The sequence below is a fragment of the Lonchura striata genome, chromosome 18 (assembly GCF_050655825.1).
Source record: "Lonchura striata isolate lonStrDom1 chromosome 18, ASM5065582v1, whole genome shotgun sequence".
NCBI lineage: Eukaryota > Metazoa > Chordata > Aves > Passeriformes > Estrildidae > Lonchura > Lonchura striata.
The window spans coordinates 13,358,630-13,376,322 of NC_140720.1; the positions used below are offsets into that span (position 1 = coordinate 13,358,630).

The following is a 17,693-nucleotide window of genomic DNA, read 5'->3' on the forward strand; positions in this document are numbered from 1 at the left end:
CCATTTATAATCAACTTTCTGGGCTCCAAATCTACTCTTGAACTCACTCCTCACTATGGCAATGTCACACAAAATCCTCTCAATACTGTGTGTCAGGTTCTCTGTGCTAATATTTATCCAGAGACAAGGCTAAGTGCAATGTGACTAAACCCAAATCTCTTGGGGTTCCTCCTTAGCTCTCTGCACTTTGTGCTCTGTTGTGGTCGAGACCATCATCTTCATTAGACATGCAAGCAATTTGTGGAAGATTTTCAATTCTTCTCTTATTCCACCTACACAGTTGTATCATGCCAAAATACTGCCATTTGTATTTCTCCAAAACCACAAAATGTTCACCTGCTTAAAAGCTAAAACGTATCACAAAAAACCTCTCCCTTCAGCTTCCATTTTCGTGTCATACAGCTGTAATCTCACTCAAATCCCCCTTGTCTTCCATCTCAGTGCTGAAGCTCTGTTAGCCACAAGGTCTGGATGGCCTCAGATCTTCCAGGCTGGAATCTGCTCTGCAGCATTTCCTTCATTCAGCTCACAAGCAGGAAACCAAGTTGGCATCATTTCCTCATCCACCCAGGCTACCTCTTCCTGCAACACCCTTCCTTTTCACAGCATCCAACAATCTTCCAAATCCATCTTTTCTGTGGTGCCACACTCCCCACAGACTGTTGTTTCTATGGTCTTTGTGCTTCACTTCTGTGCACACGTGTGTTATGATAAAATCATTATTTCCACCATGGCTTCTGTCTAAAAGTGCAGATTATATCTCTTGTGGAGAGGAATCTGACTAAATCACTGAAGGAAGACAGTCCAACCCTGAAAAAACTTCACTGTGTGCAACAACAGAAGGACAAAGAGCCCAGAACCATCTCCAGCTCTTACACAGAGTTACTCCAAGTATTGGTTATTCCAAGTGTATTGTTACCCCTTGTCCTGCTGTACCCATCTGCTGATTGGCCTTCAAAGTTCATCTTTTTTTAATTACTGTGCCGACTTTACTTACACATTCAACACAACATATGAAAAATGAACTGGAAACACATCAACAGCCAAATTCCTCAGGGCACCTCTCATGCTGTCCCAGCCCAGCTGTGGTACTTACCAGCTGGTCTCATCAGTTCTCCACCTAAACCCCTGCAAAGCAGAAACAGCCTTCAGAGAACAACCCACCACAGGCAACCTCAGTGTACATTGCCCACAGTGAGGCAAAAAGCACCTCAAAATCATTTCAGAATGAAAGCAGAGCACAAAATACCCACAGTTTTATGTTTGATCAACTCTGCTTCCTTCTAAATCAACTTTTCTTGACTTCAGTGTGATTAATACAAACCTCTCCTGAATATTAAGATTTCTTCTTGCCAAAATGCACTCCTGGTCTTCCTACTTTTTAATGTGAATAATAACAAGACTGTCAAGTTCATTTTGCTTTTCTTTTCACTTGCTACAGGAACATTCCAAACCCATGAGACTGGCCAAAGGACTTTCCAGTCATACAGTCTCTACCAGCTTCTGATTTCCACAAATGAAAAGGAACTAGATACAATTTTTAAATAAAATCATCATCTCTGTAAAACTAAGCAGAAACTTCCCTTCCCAGATCCCATTTTCACAGATGTTAACTGGTTTCCTCTCCTGGTGAGATTTACCACCCTTCTCCGTTCCTGCTCAAGCCCCCTCCCAGGTGATTTTGTGTTTATCACCACAAGAAACACAGCAGAAAATGGAGAGAAACAAGTGGCTCAAACGACTTCAGATCCTCCTGAGGCAAAGGTGTGTTCCTCAAGGATGGTTTCACCAGCTCAGACCTCAGCCCAGTTCCTCTGTCTCAACATGAGCCTGGCCAGTAGCAGCACTGGGAGGAGAAAATCTGACCTGGGCCGAAAGTGGGGAGAGGGAAAAGCACCCTGGAAATGGCAGGGCCTGTCTGCATTCTTTGGCTTCTCCTGACCCCACTGAGCAGTGGCTGCTGCTTGTCTGGATGTTCACTCCCAAGGCAATGCCCCAGGTGTTCCACTCAGTGTCACCCTCTGTGGCTTCACTGCTCCATTTTGTGAACCTTTGACCTCCCCTTCCTTTGGATATTTCCTCCCTTGACTCCTCATTGTCTCCCTTCACTTCTGCTGGAATATTTCCTCCCTGAGGTGTGCCAAACCCTTAATCACCTGTTTGCATGTCCATGCTCTGGCAGAAACTCCCAGCAAGGGGAGCAACAACAAAGACTTGTTTATTTGCTTGTTGTTTTTTGTTTATTTTAAACATTTTTCTTCCCTCCTCTCCTCGTCCCTGCCCACAATAAAATTAGTAGCTGTGCTCAGAAGGCCAGCTTAGCAATCCTAACAGCTCTAACAACTTTGTTCTCCAATATATCCCTTTGTATGAGCTTCAAAAGCCTGAACATTTTAAACAGGTTTTTCCATTCCATATGAGGAGGTCCTTTCTGTAATATGCCCTGAGTTTCTGACTGTTCAACAATTTCATTGGTGTTTCAGGTAACACAGAGATGCCAATTCCACAATATTCTTATTTGCCATAGGTCAGCACTTCCTTTAATTGAGAAACTTTTGCTTTCCACGTTTAATATATATTAGGTTTAATTTAATAATCCCCAGCTCAGTTTATCACTGTAGGAAGCAAGCACAGATTCTACATCCTCATGCTGATAAGGTGTGTAGTCTACCCCACCTTCCTGCCATGCTGTCTGCTCTCCAGCTTCTAAAAAAATTTAAATTAGAAAACAAAAAAAAAAGTGACGCAAGGAGGCGAGACAGCAGCAAAACCAGGTGACTGATGTGGCAAGCCTTGCTTCCTCTTCCACACTTCTCCCCTTTATTTTGCCTTCACCCATTCCTTGCCTTTTGTCTGCTGCCTTACTGCAAATGAGTAGAAAATAATCACCTTGCAAATGTGTTTGGTGTGCTGATGCAGGGATTCAGATATGGATTGCTGTGTTCCAAGTACAAAGCAAGAACTGACTCACAAAGGCTGCTCCTCTCCATTTCCTTGCACTGCCAAGAAGGAAGTCAGGCCACTTCAAGCTGTGCTGGTGGTAATAATTTGAGTGCCATCCCTTCCTCTGGCGTTTCACCAACTCCATTTCAGTTCAGAGCCTCTCTGAGGATTGCTGTCCCCATGCAAGAATGCAGAAAGGTGACAGGGATTTGCATAGCAACTTTTCCACGTGGCACAAACTCCAATCCAGTCCCTCTTGGTGGCACCATGACCTGGGTGTGCTCCCAGGGGTGGTTCTGGCCCAGACATTCTCTGTGTCCACCAACATAGCTGATCTTGTTCTCCCTTTCCACAGCTCATGCATATTCCACTTTTAAGAACCAAGAATTCTATCATAATCCAAGATCTTTCCTCAGCCAGTGCTTAGTTTGTCCAACATGATGCACATCTTTCTATTAACTTTATCTCACTCCACAGTATTTCACTAAATTAAAAAGATACGGATCTACCTAATTCAGAGATTCTGGATTTTGCTGTACAGTCAGTATTCCTTCTTTTTTATTCCAAAGACAAATCCACAAGTTGCATCACATTATTAGATGTACTTGTTTCAAGCTTTAATTATTAATTCAATTTGCAAATTGAGTGATGCGGTGCCCAGGCTCCACAAGCTCCGGAGCATTCCTTCCTGTGTGCAGCTCCACAGCAATGCTTCTCTCCTAGAAACATCCTGGGATGAATCACAATTTATGTGTGGAAAATAAAATATATGATCCCTTGCAGAACTGACAAATTAACATTACTGACCTAAGAATGACAGTATCTATTTTATAATTACATTAGCTTGAATCAAAACCAGTGGCAGTGCTGTTCTCAGGGCATAAAGAAGTTCAAAGTACTTCTGTGAATTTATTTTTTTTAATTAATTTAAGCCTGCTGCTTTTTGTGTGAAAGCCAAAATTCCTCTTTAAGATAATAAAAATAACAGTAACTGAAGCTGTTTAGAATAGAAAAGCATCTACGTTTTCCCAGATATTCAAATCTGAAGTTAGAAGTATTGGAATAGCTGAAGAGATTCAGTTGTGAATGCTGGGTTTTGGGAAAGCTGAGATGTATTTCACTTCCACATGAACAGCAACCAAGAATTTTCTTTGGGAACTCTTTGTCCCAAACAGAAGTGAGGTATCTTTAAAGATCCGGGTTGCACATTCCCTGGATTTTGGAGGTACAGAATGGCTTTATCAGAGGGTACACCAGGGGGAAAGGGAAACCCTTGAGCACAGCTGAATAGGTTAACAAAGTTTTCATGGCCAACCCTTCAAGATGCACAGAATAAACCACACTGACAGGAGAAATACCAACTTTTAGGCTACTGTAAATTGGTATCCCATGTTGTATTCTAACATCAGAATGCTACAGGTGAAATCCTGGCTCTATGGAAGTAAAAGCTTTCCCAGTGAGTGGCAGAACTTCACCTTGTAAGTCTTCAGAGCACAGTGCAGCACAATCTCACAGAGCCACCCAGGCCCTGGATGCACAAAACCCTCTGAACTTGGAGGAACTCTTAAGATGAGCTTTGTTGCAAAGCTGGAATTCTTTACTGATTAAGCTCATGTACCTAAAAAAAAACTCTTTCAGAGGGAGATGCATGCCAAGAAACACATTTGCCCTGAAACCATCAAGATCAGTTACAACCTTCGAGGTCTTTGAAATGAGATGAGTTTCTCTTTTGCCCAGCACCTGTCAACACCTGCGGGCTCCCTTAACTCCGCTGCAAACGCCGAAACTCGGGAAGTGCCGCCTCAACTGCCACTGGCTGCCACTCCGAGCTCCTAAATCTGCTGGGCTGCCACAGCTGACGTGCTCCACACCCAGGCAGCCCGTGCAGAGGCTGCAGGGATGAGCTCAGAGCAAGGCTGGGTGTGCAGCACGTCGCAGGCAGCGCGCTGCCCGGCGTGGGAGGCGCTGACGAACATCCAGCATCCCGACACGTCCGGCTGGGATGGGAGCCTGGGGGGACGATGAACAACAGCATCTGCTGAGACACAAAGTGCACTGCAACCACCTGCAGGCAGCCCTGCGCTGCCAGAGCCACTCCTGATCTTCTGGGCACTCAGAACTGGCCACAAGGAAGCTAAAAAATATTCCGGACTGGGGGAGTGGGAAAACCAGAAACTTCTACACACACTGAAGAGTTTGATCTGGAGCCTTAGGAGAAGCTTAGATTGATGTAAAAATACAATACATAGATATTAAGTAGAAAAATCATAAACTTGTATTTCTGTAGTTGTAAGAAAGAATATGGCTTAAGTAAGAAATTGTATGGGTAAGATGGTGAAGGGTTTATAATGCAGAAGTGTGGTTGTATGGAATAAACTAAGAATTTAGAAGTTACAATACAACCATATATGTGCCTTTGAGAGAGAAGCCCACTGGGCAAATTATCCAGTGCAGTAAAATTAAGCAAAGGTGATAGGCTAGAAAAGCAAAATAAATTTTGTGGCAATTGTCTATTGGTTTAAAAAGTTCCATATTGCCTTGTAACAAATAATTTGCGATTATTAATGAGCTAAGGCCGACTACTGGCTCCTCTAAAATCTCAAGGACTCTGTGATTGATGTTTATCTGAGCAATAAATTGTTCTTAGCCTGAAACTCGTCCCATCCCTTCATCTCTAGTGGCACCAATAATACTGAACATCTGTTCAGCTGAAGAGCCAAGAACCTCAGACCAGATGAGGCAGTTTCAGAGAATCTTAACACAACTACTATTAAAATACTGTTTTCTTGAAGACTTTTTGTATTATTGAATAACAGAACTATTTAGGTTGGAAAAGATCTTTATAAGATCATTGAATCCAACCACTGCCAAGACCAACCTAACCCTTTCAACACATCCTTTAAACCTTTTAAAATGTAAACCCTTTTAAGACCTCTTTTATTTATATTAAAACCTTTTAAACCAAACCCTTTTTAACACGTCTTTTAAATGTGTTAAAACCTTTTAAACTAAACCCTTTTGTAACATATCTTTTAAATCTAGGTTTTCACAGCTGGTAAAAACCAGGGATGGTGACTGCACCACTGCCCTGGTTACCTGTGCAAGGGTTGCACAAACAACCTTTTCCAACATCAATTTAAACCTTCCCTGGTGCAGCTTAAGGCCATTTCCTCTTTCCTATCATTTGTTCTTTGAGAGAAGGAGTTTTGAAAATGAGTCCAAGGTCTTAGATGCAGAACAGCAATGAATCTGCTACAGAAAAAACCCAAAAAAACAGCTACTAACCATGCTGGTGCAGTGGAAGCAGAATGGAAATCAGGCTGACTACTGACTGTGTTTAAACCAGCCGAGTGATTTCCTAACCCAGGTAACACAGTTGAAGGCAACAGATGCCACAAGTTTTCATCTTAGGTTTTTATACATAAAAACACCATTTAAAACAAATAAAACACAGCACAATTTTTGTAACTTTATAACCTGCACAGCCCTAAACAGGCACAAGAGGCAGATGCTCTACAGGGCATGGTTTGCATATGCCTTGGTGTAACCCCCACACAGAAACCCAGCAACTCCTGCACAACCCACAGCTGGAAGTGCACATGCAAATGCTGAAAGCAACCAGCTCCTCCAGACAAACCAGTGCATCAGATGTGTCAGGATCCAGGCTAATGGCAGGAAGTACACTCTGATGTGCCTGGACTTGCAGGCTCCTTTGTACTATGGTAAACCCAGAAAGGACTTCTGCAGGAGGACAGAAAAATACTTGTATTTTAAAAAAAAATTGGTAATATGGGAGAAGATGGGATTTTCTACAATCAGCATAAATAAATTTGAGTGCTTCGAGTATATTCAAAACTGAGACTGGCTGCAGTAGAACTCAAAACAGGACTGAATAAAGGATAATTCATGGTCATTTTTCAAAATCAGGGTAAAGATGGTGCAAGAATTGCTAAAAAAAGGAAGATGCTAGAGCAGCTCTCTGAATGTCTCCATTACAGCTCTTTGGTTTTCTCTTGTTTGACTTGAGCTCCTTAGGGATTCAACAGAATCAGACAACCAAGAAACTCATGACCCATTTTCCAGCTAAAAATTTATAAATTGCAACTTTGTAAAAAAATATTTTAAAACCCCCAAAATCCAGCATTTCTACACTTTATTTCCTTTTCCCTTTCTCAGAGGACAAAAAATTCCCTAGCTTGATCAAAGCATTAAAATCCCTGCAGTCCCTGACAAGGCTATTTAGTGGCCAGAAGTAAAAGCAAAATATCTAATAAACAGCTGAGACATGTGGCCAGATGCTATTTGTTAGTACAGTTTAAAAACTTTAAATACAAATAAAAAACACAGGTTTTCAACATTCCTCCAAGATGTTGTTAACACTGAAAATTCCCAGTAGCAATTTCTCAAATGGAAATCTTTGGAATATTATGTGCAATAATTACTCATCAAGAAACAAGTTTGGCTTGTTCCACTAAATGCTTGCCCAGCAACACTCAAATTGTTGGTTTGTTTTTATAACCTAGTTTATTTTTCTTGTCCCATTTTAAAATATTTTGTGCACACTGCTGTTTTACAATATGGATCAGGGCAGACATCTCTGTCACAGCTAAGAATGAGAGCAAACAGCAGTGAATCAATCCTGCTTGGAGTTCATTGGAACTCTTATCTAGAACAAAAACATTTCTGTAGGCATCTTATAAATACCATTAAGTGCAAGAAGTGCACATTATGACAAAAACAAATTACACCCAAGCTCCACCCTGACATTAAAGAATTTATGGAAGCCAAGAGAGCCACCCACAAAGACATGAATATACAGTATCAGCACTAAGCCTATTCCAGCCCAACTCACTCCAAGTGTCACATTTCTCTAAATGACCCCTCAAGAAGTAAATTTTATCTTTTTTTTTCAGAAAGCTTCATGATTAAAAATACTTGCATAAAAATGTTTAACCCATAATTAATAATTACATAAAAAAACTAGCTCAGGTTTACTGGTTTCAGGTAAGGCACGTGTGAAGAAGTGAACTAAAAATGACAAAAAGTATCAGTTAAAAGAAGAAAAACCCTCACTTGCATATACAGCTATTAGGGAATACAAGTCATTATTATTTGATTTCCTTAAATTTATTAGCAAACTCTGAAGTCACACACCAGTTTTAATTCACATTTACTTAACAGCTCCTTAAGCAATATCCCTTAATTTCCTGGAAGCTTCAACAAATAGGAAATTAAAAACACCTTAGTGAAAACTCATTTACATTTTCTTTGTCGCAAGAGTTGAAAAATTGCCCTGAACCTTTTGCAACGCTCCTGTCCTGTTTGTCACACAGGATGGAGAAAGGAATTCTGGAAGTCAGAGAGAAGCTGACAGGAGGAAAAGGGGGAAAAAAGGGAAAAAAGGGAGGAAGGAAAAGGGGAGAAGGAAAAGGGGAGAAGGAAAAGGGGAGAAGGAAAAGGGGACAAGGAAAAGGGGACAAGGAAAAGGGGACAAGGAAAAGGGGACAAGGAAAAGGGGACAAGGAAAAGGGGACAAGGAAAAGGGGACAAGGAAAAGGGGACAAGGAAAAGGGGACAAGGAAAAGGGGACAAGGAAAAGGGGACAAGGAAAAGGGGACAAGGAAAAGGGGACAAGGAAAAGGGGACAAGGAAAAGGGGACAAGGAAAAGGGGACAAGGAAAAGGGGACAAGGAAAAGGGGACAAGGAAAAGGGGACAAGGAAAAGGGGACAAGGAAAAGGGGACAAGGAAAAGGGGACAAGGAAAAGGGGACAAGGAAAAGGGGACAAGGAAAAGGGGACAAGGAAAAGGGGACAAGGAAAAGGGGACAAGGAAAAGGGGAAAAGATCCTGGTTTCATTCCTTTTAACTGAGATTATCCAAGATGAAAAATGATGGGTTTGCATCTTTTTCTTACCTGTACAACTGACGACTGCAAAGCTGGGGGGAAAAAAGAAACACCTATTTTAATTGAGTTTGTTTGATCCAAGTGTTTTCATTTTTTCCCTCACATGCAATGCCATATACTGTGAGCTGTGCAAAACTTCAGTTAATTTAAAAAATAATATTCAAAGGGAAAACCTCTTTAAAACAACTTCTCTATCCATTTGAACTTTGTTTTCAAAACAAAAACAACATAACACATTTGTAAAACACTAATTTCCTGAATTCCAAACTCAAGCTGCTCCTGCAAATACCCTGGAAGCCAGTTTGGCTTTTTAAAACAGATTTGTCTTCCACCACTGGCCCTTTTAAGATGATGATAGACTGCTTGTCTGACCACTGAAAATAACTTTGGAAACTACAGATTTAATAGAAAAAATTTAACCAAAGGCTTAAATGTGACTGAAAAATTGTACTTCATTCTTAATGTTACATCAAGCCACTGTAAAAAAAATCAGAGATTATAATATTTCTATGTAGTAAAAGCCAAAAAAACCCAGATTATTTAAAATTGAGAGTTTATGCAACTGCATCACAATTTAAGGCCACTGTAAATGCAGAGATGTGCTGACCAAGCTTTCAGGCATTTCAACATGAGAAAGTTAAAGGAGGACAAAGGTGATTTTTCAACCTGTGGCAGCAGCTCTGAGCTGTGCCCAGAATTAAACAGGCACCTGTGGGCTTTGGTGGGTGAAGGGTGAAGTCTGCCAGCACATCAGATCCTGCAGGAACAGCAGGAGCCTGAATATTGTCTGGAGTATTGTCTGTTCCGTGCTGAAAAACCCAACAACATGGGATGACTGAACATGAAAGGGACAAATAAAGCAAAATTATCTCCACAGAAGTATCTGGAAGTGCCCCTGAGCAGGACAAGTTTAATTTAGCATAGGCAGAGATACAGACAATGCATCAGTTGAAATGTAGAATATGACTTTTGAGGGCTACAAACATTATGGATGTTATGATGGATTAATTATGGATGCAGGGACAAGGAATGGGTTCACCAAATGTCCCCTGAGCACAGTTACCCCAAGGCCACTCAGGAGGATAAAGGGGGAGCAAAAAGAGGGAAAAGGAAGCAAACAACCCCCTGAGGCATTTCAGAAATGTAATTTCAGCATCAGAGCTGGGGGTTTAGCAAGAGGCAGAAGAGCCCCCAGTGTCACTGTGTAAGACACAGGGTCCAGGACAAACTCCTGGCCCAGGGTCTGGGGGTGTCCAACCACCAGGACAAGGCTCACTCTTGACACAGGGCTGAGGAAGGTGGAGAACAACTGCCTTCATTGTAAATCTGTGTTAAAAATCATGCAGCATTCCAGGTTAAAAATAGATTTATGCTGGCTACAAACCTCTTGGTGAATTTGCTTGAGCCCCTCCAATGATTTTTCAGTGAAAAAGTATGTGACAGATCTGTAAAAGTATACAAAATTTTTAATACAGATTTCCTCATCATGCTGTAACTATTTTTTCCATAATGTCATTGTACTTTCAAACAAAAAAACATAATTTGATTTTCAAATATGCTCCAGAGAAACATGCAATATTTATTTTTAAATAGTTCAGCAAACATAACAACAGAAATTCTTTCCTTGTCATACAGAAAACTATTTCAAAAGGCTTATAAAAAAATCGGAGTCACTTCCTGAAACATTATAATTGCCAATACACTGATAACCCTTCTCAGCTCAGCTGTATTTTTAGACTCCAACACTTCTGTGATTTTTCCATCTATTTCAAGTACTTCCAGCTACTAAAAATGATCTGTTTTTATTGACCTTGAACAGAAATTCTTTTGATGGACACTGCTGGCAAATGTGTGTGCAAATATACAGATATACCTTTATATATACCTGGAGCAGCATTCATAATCAGTGCAACTCAATGAGCTACTTGAGGTTTTTCTCCAACCCTGAAGACAAAACTGTTCCTACCCAGGAAGGCAGAACACTTACAGGGAAAGAGGAATTAATCTGCATTTAACTGATCACGTTCAATTCTCCACGTAAGGCAGCAAATGATCTCTCATTCCTAATTATGAATTTAAGGCTGAAGTCTTAAATCACTGACTAAAACGTGAAAGCTCAGCATCACTCATAAAAACAGACAAAAACTCAATGGAAACCCAGTTCAGTGAGATGAAGATTTCCATAATTATACTCAGGAAGCTTTTAATAGACCAGACATGAAAGGAAAATTTATAGTCTAGATAATGTTGCATTAATACCTATTATTCTCTTGTGCCAGTTTACACAGAGCATGGGTGATCTCAGCACAGGCAAGGATTGCCCCATGGCGTGTGTGCAGATCTGAGCCCACTGATAAAGGCAGAAGTCTTGGCAAAACTGAAAGAGATTAAATAATTAATTTATTATTTTTTAAACAAAGCACAGTGGCAGATCACAGCTCTAAATGTAATTTTGCCTGCCTAGAAAGAACACTGGAAAAGCATTTCTGTAAAGTCAAGTATCCTGGCAAATTTGTGACAAACAAGTTTTAATGAATTAAATTCTGACAAACCACACTGAGATGTTTTATACTCCCAACCACCTCCCTGGCTGGAGCAAATAAACAACATTGCTATTGGGCACTGAGCTGGCTGAGCAGGCAGGGGGTGGGATTTTATTTCCATGGGAAGTGGCATCGCCCTGGACCACGACAGGAGCCCAGGCAAGGTCTGCACTGCAGCTCCTCTGGGCTTGGGCACTGCCTTCAGCCACATGAAAAATCTGGATTTTCCAGACCTCAGGATCTGCAATGGGCTCAGCAAAGGACCCTGGGCTCATGCTAAGAAATATCTGGTTACACACACAGTCAGAAAGGAATTCTTCTGCAGGTGTCAGGCTGGACAAGACAAAACAGATCCCCCACCCTTTACAACATCAAAGCAAGAGCTGGGAATTTGAGGGGTAGCTGCTGGAGCTGTTCCCACACAGCTGCACCCCTTCATTCACCTCGGAACCAGCAGAGTCCAGTGCAGCCAGCTATCAAATGCCTCAAAAAAACCCCAACCTGACAGTAATTTATAATTTCTGTATAAAACCTAAAAGCCAGTAAAGCCTCATGTATTAAGTGGCAGAGGAAATCTTAATTTTTATTAAGTAGATTTATTAGTTCTTTGTAGGTTTGTCCTGCCTAAGCTCAGCCTGGCTGGGCAGAGCTCAGCTGGTACCTACCCACGTTTGCCATGTACTCAGGGGCCTGGGGAGTGATGTTATGAAGAGCTTTGGTGGAAAGTTCTCGAATAACACTGTAAGAAAGCATTTCTGGGGGTTAGCAAGTCAGCAGAAGCAATGTGTTAAAAAAAAATAACCTGAGGAAGGGACTTCTGCCCCCAACCAAAACAAATATTCAGAATTACAATACTCTCTGTCCATCCTATGCTTCCCCCTGCAAAAAAAACAACAAAAGCAAAGAGCAGCCACACAGACAGCTTCCAGTGAAGGGAAATAGCCCAAAGAGACAGGGAAAAACACCAGTGGGGCTGGTGGAACCTGAGGGCTCCTTCTGGGCACTGGCAGGGACAGTGCAGTAAACTGTGATTATTTCTCATGATGCAAACGATGCTCAGCACTGATAGAATCTCACTTGTGTGATATGTACACATTTCAGTCTCCATGAACACTGAATTGTGAGTAAGCACCATCTCTATGCATGAAATCTGCTTTAATTAGGATAATTGTATGGTGACAGTGTTTACCCCTCACATACACTATATACCATATTAATGGGTTTTATTAATCTATTAACAGATTGAGGTCATGGCCAAAAGACAAAATTCATAAACCTGCTTAAGTGACATTCTGCTTGGGAGGAACAGATGATATCACCTACTACTTTCCCAGTTCCCTTCAGTTAAATGCTGCTGTAAAGCCAGGTATGAGTAAAATGTACAAAAATAATCTACAAAACCAGGAAAAACTATGCAGAACAGTCAACTCCTGGATATTAATAATTAGATTTTATGAACTTACCTATCCCAGTGGTTGATCTTCATGTTAACTAAGTGATCTATCATTGGCTGTGTATACTCAGGAAAACCAGCAATATACACGCTGAAAAAGAAAAAAAAACAGATATAGATTAGAAATATAGTCCAGAGACAGAAAGTGCAGAACCAATATTTGTGTGCATTTTAGCACAGTCTGTTCCAAAGGTTCAAATGCTCTGGTTTTAAGCCAAGTAAAAATTAACTCAAATATGCCTTCTCCTGAAGAACATAACAGCTGAATGAGAGGATAGCAAATATTCTGAATTATTGAAAAAACTTAAAATCACTTCTGTAAAGCTTTCAGATTGTTTCTAAAACCTGCTCTATATACAAGAAGCTTGACATTCAATCCCATTGTTACATTCCAGAAAATCCAGATGTGTAGATTAACTTGAATAATTATTTCAGATTGGAGAAACACATCACTGATATCAGCTACAAGACAGAGGAGAAATAAATTGCAGAAATGTGTTACATCTCCATAAATAAATTGGTCCAAAATGGAAAAGGGGCTTTCCATTTGTCCTTTCTAAAAACCAAACATATGCAGAAAGTGAATTGTGACAAAAGCAGTGGAAGCTGCAGAGCTCAGGTGTGAGGTGGAAGGAACAGCATTGCCTAACTCACAGCCACACTTCCAATCTTCAGAGGCATCAGCTATGGAAAGCCAAGGTTAACACAAGTGAAGTGAAATGTTTTTTCAGTGCATCTGATGAGTGTTAAATCACCTTGGGAAGCCCAACAATCAGCAGGACTGTTTGTGCCAGAAGGGCACAAAGGGACTCATGGATTACCTTCATTTCACCTTTCCAGATCTTTTGAGTGATTAACTTTGCAGCTATAATGGTGTTCCACTGATACACCTCTGTGCAATCAGAAGCAAACAAAGAGAAAAACCAAATACTGCCACATGTTCCCGTCCTGATATCTATGGAATTCATCAGAGAGGGAATCCTTAAATCCACAGCCAGACCTCAGTTACTTGAACCAACACTGGAAAAAGAAGCATCCTTAACTGAGCCTAGAGAAGGATTTGACACTTGGTTCAAATTGTTGTTGATGCCAGCACAGATATAAAAGGATATATAAAATATATAATAGAATATAAGATAAATAAATATAAAATTCATATCTCTAGGTCCTTTCCCTGCTCTGCAGGAGCCCACAATAACAGACACGTTTCCCCTGCCATGCCTGAGCTCTCCTCTCTTCTTTGTAGTTGCTTTTTTGAGTCCCAGTTTTAGCACGCACCTCTCTTGCCAACCATTTTAATTTAACTTCCTTGCCCAGCTAAAAATCAAACTCTAGGGTCACAGGTGTAGCTAAATCCCACTTTTAGTTTTAGTTTGTAACTATCTTTAACTACAGTCCTTATCTTCTGTGCCCTACTGAGAATTTAATGAAAGCAGCCTTGCATAAATTCTGTATTTCCTGATGATGGTGCTGCTTAGATTCCTGTACCCCACTCAGTTAAGCAGCTTTTTCCTTAACTCTGCTTGTACCAAGCTCAGAACTCCTGGAATCACATAATCTCTTTACTGCCAGCTCATATTAAATGCATTTCCTCGACCTTCCATCCTCAGATATGTATTATGATATTTGAGCTGAATCCTCTAAATACCATCAGCAAGAAGAGCACCCATTGTGAAAAACCTGCATTAAAATATTTAGATTTGAAAGGCTCTAAACAACTATTCATACACACACACACAAAAATATTTGTAAACATACATGACACTGCCCTTTATTGGGACATCATCATCATCTATGAACCAAATTGAGCTGTAGAAATTGACTTTTTTTTTTAATTACCTTTTATTGCTCAACATTATCATGGTACTTGTTTTCTGAGTAGCCAAATATGTACTTGTGTGTCTTTTCCTGTAATATTAGTCAGGAAAAAATAAGGAAATCACCAAGTAACTTAAGTATTAACCTGAATAATGACAGCCTGCTTGAAGAGCAGTGTAGTTTTTTGGAAGCAATAGAGTAAATGAGATAGCAAACATTTTACAAAAAATAGTTTGATTAATGGCACTGAAGATGCTTCAGAGAATTAAGCTTCTAAGTGCATAAGGCTATTTATAGAAAGATTTACAAATTTATTCCTCTTTCTGAACAGTTTAAAGAAAGAAATCAAAATACTTTGATTCATACGAGTGCTACTTACCTAAGTGAAATATTTTCAGTTAGGTAAGTCGCACTTGTACAAAAACTCTGAAAATCACAATTAAAGTAAAAAAAATTTGAATTATCAACTCAGCTCTTGAAAAGTCAGAAGAACATAATCGGTCTGCAAGCCAGAATTATAGAAGAGAGAAAATAAAACCTGCTTTGTCCCTTCCCCAGGAGGGCTACAGTGGGTAAAAGGTGAAGCTATGAACAGAGTGAAATGATTCTGCACAAAAGAGACAATACAGATGTGGACAGAGCCATAAAAAACCAGTCAAGGTGAAGACAGAGGGTTCCAGTATGAATTATCTTAAAAATCTCTCAGTGGATGTGGAAGAGGTTTTACAGTGAGCCATAGAGAAGGTGGATAAGAGGATCCATGCTCACCCTGGAAGAATTTTCTACCAAGGTTGTTGACATAGAAGCCAAGAAAGAAAGAAGGATAAATAAAAGAAACCTGCAACTGCCTGTTCCAATGAGCACTTTGGTTGTCTTTCCTGACCAATGAGTAAAGTGTAAACTTATGAGCTTTGTCAGAATGTATAAAAAGCATACATGCTATAATAAAAACAGTTTGAAGCCTTCTGAAAATGGAGTGTGCTGCTTTGGATTGTCTCTGTCTCAACTACAACAAGTGGAAATCACAAATTTGGCAGTGGAGCATGAACCACCACGTAGCTGTCTGCTGTTTCTGCTCCCCAAGGACATCACCTGCCCAAACCTTCCTGAGCCTGGGCTCCTGAGCAGCCCCAGGGCAATGTCCTGCCCTGTCTCCTGACTCACCCGTGGGTGCTGCTGGGCTGCTCTCCCCACCCTGGCTCTGGACACAGACTGTCTCACACAGCTCCAGCCAGAACCAGCCCTTGCTCTTCGTCATTTCCTCGTGAGGAAATGCAATATTCTGCTCCTTCTGGCCATCCACTTTGGCTCCCAACTCCCCTGATGTCAGCAGCTCTGTGTTTCCAGAGCTGACTCTGTATTCCAGGTTTATACCCACACCACCCCAGTTTGGGTATTTCCCACCTGCTCTTTGCAGACTGTACTGCAGAGATCAGTTGGGGTTTTTCAAACATCACTGCATGCTGTGGCCAGCTTTTCAGTGGTATTTCTGAAACTCTGTGGTTTTGTACTACTATATATAACCTGATTTTTTCCCCAAGCATCAGAGTCTGTCTGCCATGGTAAGAGCCTCTCCTTTGATTACAGCTCCCCAAACTTCTTCATCTTGTCCAGCCTTGAGCACCTTAGACAGTTTTGTGACACCTCTTAGCCAAGGAAATCATGGCAATGTTTTCACTCTGTCTCAAACATGATAATCAGGCATCAAAAAAATAAAACAACAATTTTGATTTACCGAAACCCATCAGTATTAGACAATGTTCAGTAAGGTGAGGCAATCAGATAAGAATTTCATTAGGTACCCCATATTTAGGAAAATTAGTAACTGGAAACTTACCTTATAGTCAAGTAACAGTTAACTCTGTTACCAACAGCAAAATAATCAGCTGCAGTCAGAATGTCAATGCCATGGGGGAAAGTGCCCTACAAACAAAATATTGCTTTAAAATGCATAATACATTCAAAAAAGGCAACATGATTGAAAACAAATCTCCTGCTACTCTCCCAAGCACTGAAGAAATACAATTTAATTTATAGTAAAATCACTTGTACTAGAGACATAAAGGATATTGAATATATAAACAGCAAAATACCTCACTTTGCTTCTGAGTCAATGATAAACAAGCAAATGGCAGGAGGCAATAACCTATGCAACAGCTCCCTTCACACCTCCCAGTCATACCAAAATATATATTTGGCTAATGCATGACTATGTATATACCCAAAAGATGATTCCTCTGGAAGGATTTAGATAAACATAAACAAGTTTCTAGTTTATGTGAAGGCACAAGGTGAGTTTGATGAAATATAGAATTAGAGATTTAGGCACCAAAAGGTGCATCACATGTAGAGTACATGGCGGTTTCTACTTACACTTCTATTTTATGACTCATTAATGAACTAAAAAATGGGGTTGGTTTGGTTTTAAAATGAACACTGGTTCCCAGCAAAGCCTGAAACACTGAATCCTACTGAAGGCGCCCACTTCTGCCATCACTTCTCAAACCAGTCCATTTCTAGAAGATAAGTTATCTTTCTGAGATTTCCACTTAGAAATCTGCATTTCTGTATGTGAGCAATCCAATTCAGATATTCAGAATTTTATTGGCTCTGGCTGCTTTAACAGAGCATCAGCAGAGGCAGCACAGCAGCCATGAGCCACGATGAAAAACAAATGGAAAAGAGCCAGCTGACACTGGCTCCACTCACTTCCAAAAGGGACACTCAGAGGGTATTAAAACAATGAGGCTCCCTGGAAGTACAGGTTTGGGATGAGATGCAGGTTTGTTTACAGCTCACTCATCCCTTCCACATCAGGATCCAGCCATGCAAAACTAGTGGGAAATATCTCTCCATCAGAGAGAATCACTGAAGCAGTTAATCCTGGAAGCAGAGGGAGCTGCCAGCTGCTGCCAAGGTCCTGCTCTGAGAAGCAGAATTCCAAAAAACAAGGCCTGAAATCTGACTGGACCAAGGACAGACAGAGTATTTATGGCTTATCCAAGCCTGCAAGTCTTGGTAACTCAAAGG

General features: G+C 40.7%; 1 protein-coding gene across 2 annotated transcripts in view; it reads right to left on the reverse strand.

The window, feature by feature from the left end:
- The window catches only part of TBCD (tubulin folding cofactor D), a 111,761-nt gene that overhangs the window by 34,468 nt on the left and 59,600 nt on the right, over nt 1–17,693 (reverse strand). For both annotated transcript variants that reach the window (XM_021535835.4, XM_021535834.3), the window contains exons 17-23: nt 16,501–16,586; nt 12,856–12,936; nt 12,058–12,131; nt 11,109–11,226; nt 10,234–10,294; nt 8,859–8,881; nt 1,097–1,128 (exon numbers count right to left, since the gene is read on the reverse strand). In XM_021535835.4, coding sequence (XP_021391510.2) covers nt 1,097–1,128; nt 8,859–8,881; nt 10,234–10,294; nt 11,109–11,226; nt 12,058–12,131; nt 12,856–12,936; nt 16,501–16,586 — 475 coding nt within the window. The remainder of the gene's footprint in view (nt 1–1,096; nt 1,129–8,858; nt 8,882–10,233; nt 10,295–11,108; nt 11,227–12,057; nt 12,132–12,855; nt 12,937–16,500; nt 16,587–17,693) is intronic.